General features: G+C 47.9%; 1 protein-coding gene and 1 long non-coding RNA gene across 2 annotated transcripts in view; one reads left to right on the forward strand and one right to left on the reverse strand.

Moving 5' to 3' along the window:
• Positions 1-20,253, reverse strand: part of cdh13 (cadherin 13, H-cadherin (heart)) — a 329,423-nt gene that overhangs the window by 181,306 nt on the left and 127,864 nt on the right. The window contains exons 5-6 of the mRNA XM_048972133.1: positions 16,838-16,948; positions 4,552-4,704 (exon numbers count right to left, since the gene is read on the reverse strand). Of these exons, the coding sequence (XP_048828090.1) occupies positions 4,552-4,704; positions 16,838-16,948 (264 nt within the window). The remainder of the gene's footprint in view (positions 1-4,551; positions 4,705-16,837; positions 16,949-20,253) is intronic.
• The window catches only part of LOC125705853 (uncharacterized), a 267,045-nt gene that overhangs the window by 29,236 nt on the left and 217,556 nt on the right, over positions 1-20,253 (forward strand). The window lies entirely within an intron of this gene.

Below are 20,253 nucleotides of genomic sequence, written 5' to 3' on the forward strand. Positions count from 1 at the left end.
CCTCAAGGCCTTTTACTATACAGTGAAAAACAGTCAAAACAGGTAAATACAGGTCTGTCAAGAACTTTGACTGGTACTCTACATACTAAGAACATAATTGTTGATCAGTGCCATAACAGTGCTACAAAATCATGATCAACAAATACTAATTTAATCTCTGGATCTATATTTTTGACACGTTAGGTATTACCATGCTTGTATATTTGGTACGGTGGAATATTAATTACACTGGGTCTGTTGGCTGGGTATTTCCCTGGACATGTGCAGTGTGGAGTACAACGCGAGAGCCTTTGCCGAGACAGGAACCTTCAGATCCAGGTTACCCCCTGCCTCCGCCTTTCATGGATGTAGCAGACGCTGAAGGCGTGTTTGAATGTTTAGCCTGCAGCTGCACGACTGCACACGCAGACTTGGCTTTGAAAGCGTGAGCCGATGGCTGTCAATGCGACATGCTGCATTAACTGGAATAAGGAGGACACATTCCGCAGACATGCAACGATAATAAAACTCATGAGGTTGTCTGCGCAGCACAGGTTTGGTCGTCGTGGATGGTGACTGCAATAGCTTCCTGGGGCCTCCTATGGATATTTATCTATCTGATAGCCACCCCATCCCCTAGAAATGCCAAATATCATGGGTACACAAATGCAGAGTATGGCCCAGATTTGATGCCATATAAAACACAAAAAAGATCAGAACTAATATAAATGTGCATTATTTGCACTTCCCAGCTTTCTTGGCAGTGGTCTGTTTGTGTCTGCTCCCTGCCCCGGCTCCACAAAACCCCACGCTGCCCCGCGGGAAGCTGGGAAAATTGGCTCTCTTATCCCGACACCACAGCATTGGACGTGTGGAGACCTCTGAGACCAAATGGATTGTTACAGGAGGAAACAGATGGGCACACTCACACTAAGGGCAGGCGGGCAGACACACAAATGCACACGCGCACACAGGCACACACACACACAAAGACAGGCAACAATAGCCGAATAGGGTTTAGTGATAGTTTGACAGCGAGCATATCCTTAAAAGAGCAGAACATAGGGTGAGTAGAGGTTCACATGTCTGCTAAGCCTTGCACTAAGCACTGTTTCTAACTTTCTCCTTTGAGAGAGATCCTTTGTTCCGGAAAGGTGCCAGGCTATCGCTCTTGAAGATATTCCATCCGCGGTGCTAAAAATTCACCAAAAAATGCCGCAAAGCACAACCTAAACCCTCATTTCGAACAGAATCAAGGAATTGCCTTCAAGGGAAATATCGGCCAGCATCTCCAGCCATTTATTACCAGACGAACTAGACAGCTATTGTCGAGCTCAGAGCGACTCCATCCAGAGCAATGAATGACAACACCTGACCTCATGACCAGTGGTGATAAGAAGCTCTGTGCTCATTGGTCGGCCACAGCCGTGTTCTATTTAAGAATATAATTACCCGCCGTTCATGTTTGACAGTCCAGCACGGTTTGGTGTTGATAATTAGATCAGTTAACGAATCCCGCATCAGTGCTTTCAGACAAAATTTACCCAGAAGCCTTGGCCTCATATTGGAGGCGTGACTAATGAAAGTGGACTGAGCTAGCCCCAGCCGCTCCAGGTCTCCTGCCATCCCTATCAGCATTAGACCACAGGGCAGAAAATCTGTGCAGGTGGGAGAGTTAACCAACCGTTATATTGGAACCTGAGTCCATGCTAATAATGTGGATTTTATACCAGCTCCTGTAGTGACTCTAGCTACGCACACAGCTGCTGGACTGATCTTATCGACCTGGAACGGTTCAGCCATCACAGATCCTGTCCTCAGACTTTATAAAACTAAACCACTAATAAGTAGTACTTTGTCACTTAATTTAGATGGTGAGCAAAAATCTAGGGGGGAATTTATGGGAGATAATACGGTAATCTGAGCTCAGGTGATCAGAGCCACCAATCACGAGTGGAGTGACGTGTCTTCCCAAAACTACAGCCAACCGCAACCCATCCACAGGAAGTAGCCAATTGCAGAGCATATGTTATCCCCTAATCCGTTATTGGCCCACAGCCATGCAAAATCGCTGTGACAGATTAAAGGCCTGTATTTACCCCAAGAGTTAGGACTGAGATACTTCTACTCGTCCAGCTGAAGAACATCCCCCTTAGAACAGCTGCAGCGCAAGGAGTCTCCAGACGAAGACATCAGTGATGGGGACATGCCATCATGTTGACTATCTTTACCACAGGAGATTTTACTGGTGGTCCAGGAGGTACAAATGTACCCCTACAGATCAGATGAAAATGCCATCCATCCATTTTCTGTAACCACTTGTCTTATTCAGGGTTCACGGGGGGTCCGGAACCTATCCCAGAGGATACGGCCGCAATGCAGGGAACAACCCAAGATGGGGCACCAGCCCATCACAGGGCACCCTCACCCCCCACTCACACATACATACACACCTACGGGCAATTTGGTAACTCCTATTAACCTCAGGACGGAAACTCCTATTAACCTCCTGGAGGAAACCCCATGACAACATGAGGAGAATATCCAAACTCCATACACATGGAACCATGGCAGAGACTCGAACCCAAGTCCCAGAGGTGTCAGACAACAGTGCTAACCTCTGCACCACTACAGATGAAAATGCCATTTAAACATATTAAGTTCAACCAAATTAAATTATACAATAAAGTTGTGTGTCAGAATGTGGTTAGTCATATCAATGTGTATTCATTTAAAGTAAATGTATTTACATTTTTTTACAGATCTATTGATGTGGATAAATGACTGGTTAGGGTCTGTTGCCCACGGTCTTTATGCATAGTAATTATGCATAGAAGACGACAGACTACTTTTTTCAGTGTATAATCAAAGCCAATGACGCAAATGGCTTTAGAACAACATCTACCATAACCCTCTACACAGTCTGTACAGTATCTGGGGCAATCTAACCCATACAAGAGGAAGTGGGCGCAATATGCCACCCACAAATGCATTGTGGGTGATCTAAATTTATAAGAAATCTCAGGACGTGTGTGTATTTGCCTTCCAGAGCTTTATCTCTAATCGCTATAGCTAAAATAAATAAACAATAGCACTAACAAATTATATTTCGCATTTTTCACTGACAATTTACAATGAAGAGCTGACAGATTCGTAGATATACTATAAAGCAGATTTATCTCATAACTTAATTTACTTAAAAAGGCCAAAAAAATAAATATTTTATCATATAAACTATAGATTCATTCAAAGAGAATAAATGTTAAAAACCAATTTTACAGCCATTTTTCTTTGTAACTGGGTTCTTTGAAAATATGATAGGAAAAAAAAATCTAACAAAGTAGTACAGAAAAAAAGGAACTTATAATGGATTCTTAAAAAGTTGCGCGGTCTCTACCTCAGTCCTCACCAATTTTGTATGCTTTTCTAAGACGGACAGACTTCCTTTTGTTTTCGGAGGATTGCCTGTGGATTCATGGGTGTTTAGCATGTAATGATAGCTGCCGTCACTCCAGAACACAGCCTACACTCGGCCCGGTACCAGATTTTCAATCATCTATATGCAAAATATTGCGGTTTTATGATGAAATATTGCCCCCATTTTACCCCCTGTACTGGTACATACTTAGCTGGAGATACATTATTCATATTGTTCATGAGAAAACAAAACAATTAAACAAAATAAAAATCTATGACTTATTCAGACATGCCACCATAAATTTTGAAAACACATTACACATTATGTAGATCTACTAACCCGAAGCAGATTGAATCTATCAATGAAATGGAGACAGATGTACTAGATTTGCACTTGTGTTGGCAGCGTGCAGGACTTTCACAAAACCAACAAACTTTTTGCACTCTTTATCGGTATTTATTCATATTCTTTTTTACTCTCATTGTTTGTATTATATAATTATAAGTTAAACTCGTTAGATATAAGCAAATCCGATTCGACGAGTATGGTTAGGTAAATCTGATTTGAAACAGTTAAGCAGGCCATCTGATTCTTAAATTAGTACACATCTTTTTTTTTTTACAGTGAGTAGCTTTCACTCACACACATTTCGTTCACACTGTTTACTGAACACCATACTTCTGTCAAAATAATTACAGTCCCATCATTGCCCATTCATCTCGCAAACATGAATTACAGACACACTGCACACAGGTTCTTAAAAAGAAACATTCATTAAGTTCCAAGTCTCCTTGACCCACTTTGGTGCTTAAAAAACTTCCAGCATTACAGCATGTAAAAGCCTCTCTGTGGGTTGGGATGAAGGGGAGGGGCATCATATTTTATATAATTTTTTTTTGTAACACAACCACACACACACAGACACACAGACCAGACAGCACCCATAAACTACGGAGGTTCTTTTCATTCCTGCATTCTAAGAGTTTGCGAATAAAATGATTACAAATGCACTATTGTTTTAATCTTAACAACAGTTGAAACTCCTATAAAACTACCATGAATTAGGCAACCAGCCCTTCCTGCAACCTACACACCAGCCCCCCCGGCTTCAGCTGCTTCACCCCCCTCTCCCGCAACCCATCAACAATACTCACATGATATATGGCGATTTCCTCTCTGTCGAGTGGCCGGAGCACGGCGACCTCCCCGGTCAGTTTGTCAATTCGGAACACCCCCTTGGGGTCCTGGTCCACCCCCCTCCCTGTCAGACGAAAGACGTGGTTGTCCTGCATGTCAGCCGAAATCACCTGTCACCCGGGAGAGAACAACACACCCGTGGGTGAGTGAGGAAGGGATGGAGGAGGGACAACCCGCCCCAAACACTGCCTGCGTGGTTTACTGGCCTCCCCTGTAAGGTAGGAGGACGCATCACAGAGCACATTGAAGATCACTGTGAGGTGAGACATGCACTAACTGCAGATATCGCAGGGGGGCAAAACATACTGAGGGTGACATCATGTGACCTAGTGTGTGCCGACTGATTAAAGTCAGCAGTGTCAGCAATACAGTAAACAAAATGACACGTACTTACACACTCCACGAAAAATCAGGCTAAAATAAGTCTCTATACATGCAACGTCGTCTGTTTTCTTTCTTTAAAAAAGAACAAGCGGCGGGTTCTTTTGAAAATGCGGCAAAGCAGCAACAGGAAGGCTTGGAGGCAGGGGCGCATACTTACATGCGACTAGCAAAGGCAGCGATTTTCCAGCGGCGTCCCAGGCGAGGCAGCAGGTTAGAAGCACAAAGAGCAATCAGAACATGTTACACTCGCGCGGCGTCACATGCAGTTTAAACAGGCAGCGGCGGCGGCATCTGGCCTCTCCTGCAAGTGACTGGCACAGAGGTGAGAAAGTCCCAGGGGCTGCAATACTGAAAGATTATCGCAATAAAATCACCCGGGGTGCCGAAGTGAAGGGAAGCACACAGGGAAAACGCAGGCCACACAACGCCACGAGGTAACATTCTAGAAAGTTCCATCCATCCATCCATTTTCCATACCCACTTGTCCCTTACAGGGCTGTGGGGGCCCGGAGCCTATCCCAGAAACTCTGGGTGCAAGGCAAGGAATAACCCAGGCTGGGGAGCCAAACCATCGCACACAGATACCATTCACATTTACGTGCAATTTGGTAACTCCAATTCATCTTAGCGTGTTTTTGGGCTGCTGGGAGACACCAGAGTTCCAAACAGTATAGAAAGTTCTACAACTGAACTCCTGAAAGTAACTACGAAAACTTCTGAAATCCGAAGTGGTCAGAACTAACGATCCCAGAATAGTAGTGATTAAAATAAAACACCCTGACGTTCAAAGACAGATCTGCATAAGAAGTATTTATGAAGACGCTACTTGCATCACGAACGTAGTCAGTAAACATGAGGACAGCTGGGTAATTTGTTCGGAACGGAGCGCATTACATTCTTAAAAAGGGCCGAGCACTTTAAAGAATCCATTTTTTAAAGGTACATTTTCTCTTGAATCAACAGTGTGCCTGCACTCATTATGACAGTGTTACAACCCTATCGATCCTCTTTCCGGCTAAGTGGCAAGCTCTCATTACTGCTAAGCTACTGTCGTGGGTGAGGGTAAGGCACAGGCGTTAGAGACAGTTCCGTCCAGAGCTACAAAGGCAGCAGTGAAATCAGCATCTCTGACATGGATTACTGGATCTGACGCTGGCAGGGGGGGGGTACATTAGCGCTATGCCGCGGGGGAGGACAGAAGTTTGCTGAGGATGTCACCCGATTACTCTGGATTTGTGCAGACAACTGGGCGTGGAGCACTCAGCTAATCCCGGGGAAAATCGAGGAATTTGTCTCGTAATCTCCTCAGGGACCGGAAGGAGGATCAGTGGACTGGTGTCTTGCAGGCTGGTGCAGCAATTAGGGACGACAGCTCAGATGGACACGCAAGGGGAGAGCGTGGGAGAGCATAGAAAGAAAGAAAGAAAGAAAGAAAGAAAGATAAAGTAGATAGATAGGAGATAGCAAAGGTGTTAGATGTGGAGGCAGCAGTACTTAAAACTGACATTTAACTTGAAGTGAAACCGACCGGTTGACTGCAGAGAGGTTTGTCACTGATGCTAACAGTCATGTAGAAAAGCCTTAGTTTTAGGAGGAAGCTAATCACACAAATGGACGTTATATTCTAGTTCTCTCGGATAATTGGCTAACCAAAGATTAGATCTGGGAGCCCTAAGACGGTGTAGATGATATGCAGTCCGGTCTGTGACTTAACCATAAAATAATTACACTTTTGGGTTGGGGGAGGGCTGGCAGTAAAGGTAAAACTGCTGTGAACTATAGGTCATAAATTTTGGGCAGGAGGGAAATTTAACCTGAAATTCAACTGCCCCCCCCCACCCCCACCCCATAGCCCTCAAAAAGAAAAACGATAAATCATGCAAACTGCTGTTGCCGGATGCCTCCATGGGGGGTTTCTTGCGCCCCCAGGTCCAGACGCCATTAACGAGGCTCTGAGGTGACGCCGTGGGGGGCGGGGAGGGCACCTCTTTATGGTGTCTTATCTCCTGCGGGGACAGAGGGGCTCAGGATGGAGCAAAGAGGGTCAACGACAGCAGGTTTGCGGCCCAGCGGGCACCCTCTCATGGCCAGGAGGCACAGCAGGAGGGAAGCACTGGGAGGGACCAGTGCCACACAAGGGCGTATGCAGGGACGGGGCTACTACTGTACAGGGGCACCGGTCCCATCTGAAAGCTGATTGGCCCCGAAGTAGCCCACCCCTTGTCACTCACCAATTCAAAACAAATCATTGGCTAATAAGGCAGGCCCTGTGTATGAATTCTGGCCCCCCTTATGCCCCCCCAACTTTAAAAAATCCATAGGATCTCCCCTGATGTCAGAGCTGCTCTGTCTGTAAAAGCAGCAGCACATGTCTGACACGTTGTGAAAAAGGGGTCACTTTCTCCCCCTCCATCATTTAAGAGTGCTCAGCTTCAGAACGATTCTGCCTGCAGGCTGTCAGGCGCTCTAAAGCAATAAAACAATTGGCCAAACCCGTCTGCCTGTTGTGGAGTCATCATCTTCCCGTAGCCTCCAGAGAGAGACAAAAATCAGCTCCTCTCCCCCAGTGTCTCCCTCTTTCAAAGGAGCATCTCCCTCATCTCGGTACAATCTGGGTCAAACGCAGAATTACCGAGAGGCATCAGCCGATTTTCTTTCTTTCTTTCTTTTTATCGATTCTCATTGTACGAAACTTTTCCAAACTTTTTTTTCCTCCCCACGCTAAAAAGGAGGAAAGGAACACATACGGGACAGGTCATAAACGAGTGTCACCTGACGGGGGGGGCCCAAGACACAGCCGAGATGAAAAAGGCACAATGGGTAAACCCACCCATCAGAAACGAAAATCTGCCAGTATTAACAAATGCCACTCAGACTCAGACTCAGACTCTTTGAATATAGAAGTGATAGGAGTTTAAGAATAGAGTAAAAAAAAACAATCCCAAAGGATCAGTGGCTGATGTATGACGCTTAATAAGTTCTAATGGGGGCTACAGTATGAATATGCTCCTTTTCCTTATTAGGAGAATGATGTTTTGCCAAAGCGTTTCCACCTCAGGAAATATGAGGAATCATGTATGAGACTGCAGATTTTTGAAGGACGAGACCGGAAGGTAAAATGGGAGTAAACACTGCCGTGAAAAGGATGGCCTAACTCAAAGGGATAAAGGGAGATGTGTTGAGCTGCTAAGGGGATTGGTTGTCGGGCAAAAGCACACAGTCCTCCAACCCCATTAGTCATTAAAGCCCCACGCAGGGTAATCTGCCGGGGCGAGCACATCTTATTTACATCTCCCGCCGTTACTGCAGCACAGACATGAAAGAGCCACTCGTCTGGCAGCGATACTTAAAGCAGCGAGACCACGCCCCCTAGCTCTCCACGCCACGCGAGGGACGGAACAAGCCGGCAATTACCCGTACGGCTCTGCAGCACACTTAAGCAACACAAGTGCGCTAATTAAGTGCTGTGCAAATTCCCTGCAAATCCACATTAAGGAAACTACATAATGTGCATAACAAGAAAAAAATAATAATTACAAAAGTCTGTGTCGGACTGGTCGTCACATGAGGCATAAAGTTTGGAACAGACGAGCCAACTGTCTGCATTCTGCTGTTGCCGGGCAACGTGGCGGTTATGAGACACCTATGGGATGCACAGTGGTGTGATGGTGAGGAGGCAGGTTATCTCATTCTGTGGGCCACTGTGGGGCACTCCGGTCTGTCGCCATGAAGCACACCGCCTCCAGAGAGCTTTGTAACTAAATATGGCCGGCAAGCGCCATCAAAACGGAAGCAAGCCTGAACTGCAGTCAGAGCTGGGCAGGGGCGTGGCTGCAGGTGGCTTGGGGGGAGGGCACTGGCCACGCAAGGAGCTCATCTGCCCACCCAGTGGGTTCTTTTTTACTGTCACCAACCAGCCCCCCTCCACCCCAATGAACAACTGGGGGGTCCCATGACTTCTGACACAATTCTCGACGGCAGTCATGGAGGCGCTGAGGGATAGCTCGATTTCCACGCCTACGCTCTCGCACCAGGGACACCACTCGCACGATTAGCGGCTCTGATCGTCCACGACCGTCGGCTTGGGAAAACCGGCGGACTCTCGCCGCAGGAAACTGTTCTGAAAAGCCAGAACGTGATGAGGAAAATAATGCCAGATTGATGAGCCAAAAGAAAGACAAGCAATCCCAGAATCCTTTGCCAAATTCCTGCCGTGACTTTGTGGTGCACCATCTCCACACATATGCTCACGCTGATTTAGCTTTCAGCTCTTTCTGTTAGGGCCGAGAGAGATGTTACTGTCCAGGGTACCTGAAGACAGGAGGCTGAGACATCATTACTCTGCGGTACTAAAAGACAGGGCAAAGTGTGAGGCGATTACCACAGCCGAGAGGGCCAGATGGAGAAAGCAACGCTATCGAAACGCCAGCACTGCATGGGTTACAGCCTGGGGGTCACCTGGTTCACCACGGGATAAATTAAAAGGCCAGGGTCACAGCATCAGTCCCTCTGTCATCGTGAACCTCACCTGTAAACAGACACAGCCCAGAACGGTGCCACCCGACTCTTAAAGGCAATCATTTACTGGCTGGATACCGCTTGACCTTGCATGTCACCTTACTATGGTTTAGTTTAATCCAGCTGCATATATTATCTCTAATGAACAGCCGAGTAGTCAGCCCAGACTCTCCAAATGAGGCAGCAGAGGTCATGACCTCCGTCCTTCACGGGCGTGGCTGCTTTACCCCTGGGAGGCCAGCGACTGCTGCGAGCGAGCAGAAGCCGGCGTTCCGTCTTTTCCTGCGCTTGAAGAGAGAAGTTTGCGGAGTGAAAAACAACAAATCAAATATTCCCTTTGGAAAGCTGCCTGTGTCCAGAGCGGAATCAATCTGGCTATTTCCTCTTGACTTCTGCCCTCTCTTCTTCCCTCCTTCCCTTCCTTTCTGTCCCACTCAGCAGGGAGCCACACTTTCCTGTCACTCACCAGCTTCTCCTCACCCTGCCTGCCCGATATACCCAAAGGCCCGCCCCAGGGTGGCATCCCTGCAACACAACTGGAGGGGCAGTGATTATGCAGCTGTCAATCGCTCCTGACTGATTTCAAAAACACAGAACAGGAAAAGAAGAATAAAGCCAGCTGCACTTTACCCATAAATCTCGTTAACAGGCGCCCCACCCCCCCCCACCTCATCCGTTAACATCTGGCCCCCAGGTGGGATTAAATCCTTCCTTGAGGCCAGGTAATTACGTCCACCCGCCTCATCACCTTTCAGTTCAGAGCCCGGTAAAATGTGATACAGTGAGCCCTCACTGCGTGGGTGGGGGGGGGGGGGGGGGGGGGCGCTCTGTCACATGTGGTCTCTGTGGCTTATCTTCATTTAATCTTATTTCTCCCAAATGGATTTCATGTCAATTCAACCCATCAGAGGATTTCCGATGGAGACCGTGTGCAAGGGCCCGGAAGAGCCACAGCCGCCTGATTACAATAATAAATGTAATTAACGCAGGAATAAGGTAAGAGAAGGAGCATGGATATCTCCCTAATTGCTTTCTTAATGCAATTAACAAATTCAATTAGACAGAATGAACAGGGATTTTGGCTCTAAACGCCTACTTCCAGCTTGCGGTTTTGAATTGTTATAATGCAGAAAAGAACCTTGACTGCAGAGACAAGTGGACCATATGGTCCATTTTGCAGTTTAAACTGGTTACGCTGAGTCTTGTTTCCCGTCCGCTTAATTATTCCGGTGTTGATTTCAGCTGTCACACTAAGGCAGCCTGAGCCAGCAGGAGGCGGCACAGCGGGGGGGTGGGGGGGTGCTGGGTTTTGGGTGACCTTTCGTCGGCCCGCAGTGACTGAGCACCAGCTCCATGCCCACAGACACGCTGGTTCATAAATCAAAGGTGTCCCCAGTTGTTCTCAAAGAGTTGGGGTCAGCTGCACGACTAAGGAGTGAAGTTGTGAAGGATGCAGCCCTGCCCAGCTTGCAGCTTTTCTGTTCGCCATTTAAAGGAATCGTTTTGGGAATAAAGTCAGCTGGTTTCGGTTAAACACCTCTGCCTCCGTTGAACTTTGGGAAAGACCTCCGGTCACAACAGATTCATGTCATTTGGTGCAATCTGAAGGTCTGCAGTGAGTGTGTATGCAAGCCAAACGCCCTACACACACACTGGGTCAACTCATGGATGAACCCATGGAGGTTCATGAGTAGAAGAACACGTGGCTCCTTTTGTTTACAACTCCACTTCTCCGTTTTCAGCATGAGGAAGCAGAGAACCCACAGGTGGCCCAGAGAATGGTGCAGGATCGTGGGAGATCATCCCTCCGAAGGCTGCTCTTATCATCACAAAGTCACCTGAAGGGGCCCTGCTCTCTCTCTTTCGGTCATGGACACATGGGGGGGAGGGAGGGGCTGCCTTGTGGACTGGGTGATAAGATGGGCACTCGGGGAGAGTAAGGCAGGCTCATTGGGACAGTACCAGGAGTTCTGTCAGAGCTCGGCAGGGAATTAATGGGATTATCCCACACACAGATAAAGGCGGAAACACCACAGCGGGGACATGGCGCTCCTAGCAGGGAGAGATAGCCTCACAAGGGGCGCCCTCAGCAGTGCCACCAGCAGGCAGCCTGGCACACTGCATCCATCCCAGACCCGAAAACCAAACAGCTGCAGCTAGAACTCCCAGGACAGTGATTACTGCCGTGCTCTTCAAAGGCATTTAACCTGGATTCCTCTGCTAAACATCCAGCCTCATATTTTAATAAAATGTCGAACTATTACAGCTACAAATGTAAAGTGCAAATATATATGTGTTTAACTCAATCCGTTATCTGTATCCAGAGTGGGACTTTTAAGCGGTGATACAGGCACACTTTAGCCACCCAGTGTGGTCAGAGGGGTTAGCGGCTAGCAGTTGCGGGGGGGGGTCATTTCGCAGCCAACCATACCCTGCGTCAGTCCCACTGACTCATGATGCATTGCTTTGCATCAATATAGCATAAATAAACCAACCAACCAGAGACACGCACAGGGGCGGGGCCACAGGGGCACACATCCCAAAACTGAAAGATCACTGGACCGCTCCTCTGTCACTCACAAATTCTAAACATATCATTGGCCCTTCTGTATGAATTATGGGCCCTTTTTTTCCCCCCGCCTTAAAAAAATCCTAGAATTGCCCCAGGTACTGGCAGATGTGTAATGCCCTCTGGTTCTGTGTTGAATGATAGCCCCTTTGGGGGCGCAAAGAGGCATTTGCAGCTTTAATGGAGACAGGCCATGTCAAAACAGATGAAAATGCAAAGCCACCGTTTGAGCAGGTGCCGCTTGTTTGTGTGTCACACAATAAGGTAATAAGGATGTCTCACGCCGTCTGAGTGCTCATCCCAAACAGAAGGCGACCTTCCATCACACAGACGCTGTGGGAACGCGGAGAGACACGGGCTGCAGAAGATACCCCTGGATAACAATCACGGAGCACATCCTCCTTTCAAAAGCAGCGCGATTTCATGTTTTTATTAGCTACTTAAAAAAAAAAAAGACAGATGAAAATAGAACGCTTTCCTTACGCTAATGGTGACCTGCCCCAGGAAGGCAGGTTTATCTGTGTGGAAAATCCATTTTGCCCAGCCTCTGATGTATAGCAGCCGTGAAATGAAATAAAATAGTGCACATTAGACCCTCTCTTCATGCAGTGCATGCAGGAAGAGGAGAGGAGGTGTAGGGAAAGTGCTCCTCCGACTTCTCCTGAGGTTTAACAGTTCGTACTTTTTAATGAGGAACAGGCCCCCTACTTTGCATCTTTCGCTATGGCGTTGTGGCCGCGGATGACCTCGCTTTACAGCACGACACACCACGGCCTACGGTGATCCTTAGGAACGGCCCCTCTTCCCCGGGTGATTAGCGAAAAGAGTATGAAGATTACATCCCCCGCGTGCACTTCCCGCCAGACTTTGCGCAAGGCCCTCCGACGTTTTCGTTCAGATTTATATCTGCTTGCCTCCGTTACGATGCGAGGTGCAATAAATATATCATTTCGCAAACTTCACTGCATTTGTCCGCTTAGTAAAAATCCAGGATCGGTTTTACGGCCATACTGATTAATCAGCTGCCTGCCTCCAGCACCTGTTTGTGCCGCTGCACGATTTATACCTCGGCCCGATGACGCATCTCGCTTTTGTGCCAGCACCTGCTTAGAAGGCCTGACAACCACCGCGAGACAAATAATGATCGCCGGTTTCCTGAGTGGTCACAGTGGCATTAATAGGCTGCAGTTCTTCGCTCTGTCCTCTGTGGCACAGCTCCAATTACTCAACATCGAACAAATTCAGGGTGTCAAACTTGCATCTTCAAAGACAGTGAACAGATCTGGGTGACATAGGGGACTGAGGGGCAAAGAGACAGTTTTATCTCTGACGTAACAGGGATCTACAGAGGCAGAGGCTGGGTATGCGGAGTTCAGCTCTGATCAGGCATGGGAATTCCAGCCGCAAGTCTGTTCCTAAAAGTCCAAAATCACTGACACAGTCAACTGACTGTTCTGCAGGGGCAATTTTAGGATTTGACCCATAGGGGGCGCTCAGTCTACAGTGAGACACATAGTCATAGTGATCGATTATTGCTGCATTTCCCCTGGGTCCTAGCTTAGCTTTAGCTCTTGAAAGGCGACATCTTGTGTTTTTTATGGATTTTAATACAGATTACATACTAATTAGGTGGTATTGTTTTTTTTTTTGGGGGGGGGGGGCATTTGCCTTGGGGTGGAGGAGGCGAAGCTGCATAAACCTGCCTTAGAGACGACCCCTACTTCTCTCCCACGCATTTTCAGGAAAGATGCAGGCCTATTTTCAGGGTTGCTGAGAAGGAAAGAATCTTTTTGACCTGGACTCAAAGCTGCCAAACACTCAGAAGGACCAAAGAGGGGCTGAAGGGGCTCACTGAATGCAGGAGCGAGTGGGGGGGGGGGGGCGGTGAAGAAATTCAATCCAGAAGAACTTCAAACGCCTGTGGAGTCACCCGTATGAATGACGAGAACTGGAGCAGGTTTAACGCTGCCTCGGCATTAGCAGGGAAACGAAATGCAATCTCTGCAGAGGAGATTGCCCTATGTGGGCTTTCGTCGGGCGCACATTTTCAGATTCTTCTTCAGAGAGTCGATTCCTCAGCACAGACAACAACCGACATGCGAACACACTTAACGATCCTTTAAGGACGTACAAAAAGACCACACCTTGAGGGAGTTACAGCGGAGACTCACTTCCCAAAAAATTCATCCAGGAGCCCATCTTAGCCTAAGGTGACCTAATGCACGCAGGCGTCTTCAAGAGATATTATTAAGCCTTCACAGGAAATTCCAACTAACATGACAAAATCCACTTTAGCCAGACTTAATGTTAGCCAGCGGACGTGATGACAATGTTTAAATGAAAGGAAGTTGGGAGCTGATTAATTTAGTCGCCGGGGCCATGACAATAAAACCAGATTATTAAGGTTCCAAACAAAGTAAGTCATTTATTACTGCCTACGAAGGGAAGATGAAACATAGAGATTCGCAGAAAAATGGCACCAAAGCTGCATTTCCAAAGAGAGCCTGGCTGATGCTAGTGATTCTTCTGCAGGTTACTTTGGGTGAACGTGATAACTGGCAGTAAGGCGATTAGGACGTGTCGGAGAAATCGTCCGGAAATCAGCGCCTCAGAACATCTCGTTAATTTGACATCGAGAGACGTCCGGAACTCTGCCCGAGGCATCAGACGCTCCCCAAGGAGATGCTGGAAAGGTTCGGCTCGTCCGTGTGGTAACGGTCTCTCCAGCACACACCCCTCCCACGTGACCGTGTCAGGAACAGCAGGGAATCTGTGGTGTGCGGATCCCCTGTGGCCCAAAGTCTGGTGCTGTGACTCAGAGGCTCACAGAACTACAAGGTGCAGAACCAAAGAAGATAAACAAAAAAATACACCAAAGGTACTGGCGTGATCACAGGTCCTGTCTGGGAATTTATTAGTGTGCATTAATGCTCAGGGTATAAGTATTAGTGTGTCAGCAACTAGTGCTGAATGGAGGCCTTATGGTGTCAGTGGTGCTGAATGGAGGCCTTATGGCGTCAGTGGTGCTGTGTCAGTGGAGGCCTTATGGTGTCAGTGGTGCTGTGTCAGTGGAGGCCTTATGGCGTCAGTGGTGCTGTGTCAGTGGAGGCCTTATGGCGTCAGTGGTGCTGTGTCAGTGGAGGCCTTATGGCGTCAGTGGTGCTGTGTCAGTGGAGGCCTTATGGTGTCCATGGTGCTGAATGAAGGCCATATGGTGTCAGTGGTGCTGAATGGAGGCCTTATGGCGTCAGTGGTGCTGAATGGAGGCCTTATGGCGTCAGTGGTGCTGTGTCAGTGGAGGCCTTATGGTGTCCATGGTGCTGAATGAAGGCCATATGGTATCAGTGGTGCTGAATGGAGGCCTTATGGCGTCAGTGGTGCTTTGTCAGTGGAGGCCTTATGGCGTCAGGGGTGCTGTGTCAGTGGAGGCCTTATGGGATCAGTGCTGCTGCATCAGTGGAGGCCTTATGGGATCAGTGCTGCTGCATCAGTGGAGGCCTTATGTCGTCAGTGGTGCTGTGTCAGTGGAGGCCTTATGGCGTCAGTGGTGCTGTGTCAGTGGAGGCCTTATGGCGTCAGTGGTGCTGTGTCAGTGGAGGCCTTATGGTGTCCATGGTGCTGAATGAAGGCCATATGGTATCAGTGGTGCTGAATGGAGGCCTTATGGCGTCAGTGGTGCTTTGTCAGTGGAGGCCTTATGGCGTCAGGGGTGCTGTGTCAGTGGAGGCCTTATGGGATCAGTGCTGCTGCTTCAGTGGAGGCCTTATGGCGTCAGTGGTGCAGTGTCAGTGGAGGCCTTATGTCGTCAGTGGTGCTGTGTCAGTGGAGGCCTTATGGCGTCAGTGCTGCTGCATCAGTGGAGGCCTTATGGCGTCAGTGGTGCAGTGTCAGTGGAGGCCTTATGTCGTCAGTGGTGCTGTGTCAGTGGAGGCCTTATGTCGTCAGTGGTGCTGTGTCAGTGGAGGCCTTATGGCGTCAGTGGTGCTGAATGGAGGCCATATGGTGTCAGTGGTGCTGAATGGAGGCCATATGGTGTCAATGGTGCTCTTTGTCTAACCATGATCTGGCAGATAGTTAAAATATTTCATATTTTCAATATTTTCAAAACATCCTGGGCCATGGAGCTACTGTAAGCTTCGGAACAATAACCGAGTGAAATAAAGATGTAACGGCTGCCCGTGAGATTCAGACAAGCTATTTATTGGTCCCTTAAGACATGCATCAGTCAAGCATCCAGTAACACGACATGCTTTTTAAACAGCTGCTCAGCGCGACAGTGCATCTAAGGCTATGGCCCCCAAACCTTCACCGCTGAGGAATCCCCATGCAGCCAGCAACACGCACACACGGTATGATTAACCCAGCATATCGTAAATCCTTAGCGTTTTATAATGAGTTCCGGTTGAATAACTGCTGACTCCCTTGCAGACAAATGGCAGAATGCCACAGTGGGAATCAATCAATTAGTTAATCAAGTATCACCCCGATTCTACTAAGCACCCTGTCGTTAAACATGTTAACTTATACTAGATTGCATTCTACATCTGACAAACTAATTACTTCCTCTTGTCAGTAAGTCCTAAAAGAATTATTAGATTGGTCAGAAGAATTCATTTGGCTTTCATACCAGTCCTGACATAGTGGCCTCTGTGAACTCCGCCATAAAACACACGAAAGCCCTCATTTTTTCGTTTGTCCGTCTTATTTACATTTCTTTTGTTTTCCTTGTGGACTCTCCACACGCAGGCGTCGCGGAGGCGTGTAAAACTTACCATGCCAATGGCTCTAGGAAAGGGCGGCCTCTGATTTTCTGGTACGAACATGGGAGGCACAAGCAGCGACCTCCTCTTTCTGTATGGCAGCTGGCCCAGACCAAGGATCTCCTGCCCAGACAAGAGCAAAGGGAGAAGGTCAGAGCTGCATGGTCTCACTCACACTCACACACACACAAACTCACACACACACACACACACACTCACTCACACTCACACACTCACTCACACACACTCACACTCACACATACACACACACACTCACTCACACAAACACACACACACACACTCACACACACACTCACACTCACACACTCACTCACACACACACACACACACACACTCACACACAGACACACACTCACACTCACACACTCACACACACACTCACACAAACACACACACACACACAGTGCTCGCAGGTTACTGATCTTGGGATTAGTATTAAACACACAATAAGCAGTAAACATTGGTATGGGCACAAAGGAAAGACATTTCAATCTGAATGCATTAAATGCACAAAATAAGTAATCATACTGTAAGATAGAATGTTAACATTTACATTTTGTCCATATTGCTTTGCTGATTTCACAAAACTGAAATTATATAACAGTAAAAGAAAAACTGCAAGGCATAGCTATTTAGAAGCCATACAGTTGACTATACTATTTTACTCAAAGTTTACTATAGTACTGAGCCAATCCCAGTAAGTATAAGATACAAGGCAGAGGACATTGTGGATGGGATTCAGCTCCAGTGTTTCCCAGTCTGCTTCTCAGTGACCCACAGACAGTGACCCACAGACAGTGACCCACAGACAGTGACCCACAGACAGTGTGTGTTTTTCCTCCCTCTCAGCTCCCATAAAAATGTGGACTGGCTGTGGGTCCCTGAGGACTGGACTGGAAAACACTGTGCTAAGTCCATCACAAGGCATCAGCGCACAGATCCACACACACACACACACACACACACACACACACACACACACACACACACACACAATCACAAACTAAGGCGACTTTCATAACTGTCTGTAAATTAGCCAGCCTCTGTGTGTCTTTGGAACGTCATGCAACAGTAGGAGAACCGGCAAACTCTACATCCACATGCAGAGCAGGGACGAGATTCGAACCTCAAACCATGGAGGCAATGGCGCTACCCACTGTCCTACCCCTGAAAAGTCAGAACAGAAACTCATCTACAAGTAACAAGTAGCATTTATGTCCTTTAATACAGCCTGAATTGTAAAGCTACACTGAAGGATGTAGGACTATTCCTGTAATACAGATCAACTCAAACACGTGGTTCACAGTTTCCCCATTGCGAGTGTCCTGGAAAATTTAATGCTTTGTATTATTGATTTCTCCAAACATTGGAATATGCAAAAACGAACCTAATAATACTTTGGAGCATCCAGCCAATGCCCTCTGGGATGGAAAGATGCAGGCAGCATTGTCATACATTTGGAGGCACAGCATGGTCAGGTGACCAGCAGGCGGTCAGGTGACCAGCAGGCGGTCAGGTGACCAGCAGGCGGTCAGGTGACCAGCAGGCTCCAGACTCATGAACCGCATTGTCATATTTTATGGTCCTGCTGAAAAGGTTACTGGGGGCCTGTTTACCACTGCATCCTTTCATCAGGAGACGTATGCATAAAATGCTTCTCCCAGTGAAGAGAAGTATTATTAGAGGACAACACAATGGCTCCCGTTTACGAAATGTAAAAAAGGCTGTGGTGACGAGCATGCAGATGACATCTTCGAGTGAGCCCCGGAATCCTGATTGTCACCGTTTTCACTTCCCCTTAATAAAGAAAAATTGCATTACAATTATGTGGGCCGCTGCACGCAGGAACAGTCAAAATGTGCCAAAGGCCAGACTGCAAGGGTCCAGCTGGACGCCCCGGCATGCAGCTGTGACTGATGGCGAAGGCACGCGACTCTAATAAGACCCACGATTAACCGGCTGACCTCGCGCTTGTTTAATCTCCCGTTGGCCCCCAGCTCCCTCTCATCCTCCTTTCCATGACTCTGACTCTTTTGCTCTGCTTCTCAAATTCTGATTCAAAATGAGCTTTATTGGCAGCAAGGAAATGATCAAAGTTATTGCCAGAGCAAGATGAATGGATACCTGAGGAGCGACAAAAGTGTGAGAGAGAGGAACTGAAGAACGACAAAACTACAAGTTCTGGCCCCTCTCCCTCCCTTTTAGTCTCCCTCTCCCTCCCTTTTAGTCTCCCTCTCTCCCTTTTTCTCTCCCTCTCCCTCCCTTTTAGTCTCCCTCTCTCCCTTTTAGTCTCCCTCTCCCTCCCTTTTAGTCTCCCTCTCCCTCCCTTTTAGTCTCTCTCCCTCCCTTTTTCTCTCCCTCTCCCTCCCTTTTAGTCTCCCTCTCTCCCTTTTAGTCTCCCTCTCCCTCCCTTTTAGTCTCCCTCTCCCTCCCTTTTAGTCTCCCTCTCTCCCTTTTAGTCTCCCTCTCTCCCTTTTAGTCTCCCTCTCTCCCTTTTAGTCTCCCTCTCTCTCCCTTTTTCTCTCCCTCTCCCTCCCTTTTTCTCTCCCTCTCCCTCCCTTTTAGTCTCCCTCTCTCCCTTTTAGTCTCCCTCTCTCCCTTTTAGTCTCCCTCTCTCTCCCTTTTTCTCTCCCTCTCCCTCCCTTTTAGTCTCCCTCTCTCCCTTTTAGTCTCCCTCTCTCCCTTTTTCTCTCCCTCTCCCTCCCTTTTTCTCTCCCTCTCTCCCTTTTAGTCTCCCTCTCCCTCCCTTTTAGTCTCCCTCTCCCTCCCTTTTTCTCTCCCTCTCCCTCCCTTAGTCTCCCTCCCTTGTTCTCTCCCTCCATTTCACTCTCCCTCTCTCCCTTTTTCTCTCCCTCTCCCTCCCTTTTAGTCTCCCTTTCCCTCCCTTTTAGTCTCCCTCTCCCTCCCTTTTAGTCTCCCTCTCTCCCTTTTAGTCTCCCTCTCTCCCTTTTAGTCTCCCTCTCTCTCCCTTTTTCTCTCCCTCTCTTTTTCTCTCCCTCTCCCTCCCTTTTTCTCTCCCTCTCCCTCCCTTTTAGTCTCCCTCTCCCTCCCTTTTAGTCTCCCTCTCCCTCCCTTTTTCTCTCCCTCTCCCTCCCTTAGTCTCCCTCCCTTGTTCTCTCCCTCCATTTCACTCTCCCTCTCTCCCTTTTTCTCTCCCTCTCCCTCCCTTTTAGTCTCCCTCTCCCTCCCTTTTTCTCTCCCTCTCCCTCCCTTAGTCTCCCTCCCTTGTTCTCTCCCTCCATTTCACTCTCCCTCTCTCCCTTTTTCTCTCCCTCCATGTTCTACCCGTGTTCTTCCCCTCCATGTCATTACTGCAGCCCTGCCCGCTTAGTCACTAAAGCAGATTTTATTTGCCACTCCCACCGCCAATGAGAGATGTGCCAAATAGAGCACCATGGCATTGCCGC

Source organism: Brienomyrus brachyistius, chromosome 13 (assembly GCF_023856365.1).
Source record: "Brienomyrus brachyistius isolate T26 chromosome 13, BBRACH_0.4, whole genome shotgun sequence".
In the NCBI taxonomy this organism is placed as follows: domain Eukaryota; kingdom Metazoa; phylum Chordata; class Actinopteri; order Osteoglossiformes; family Mormyridae; genus Brienomyrus; species Brienomyrus brachyistius.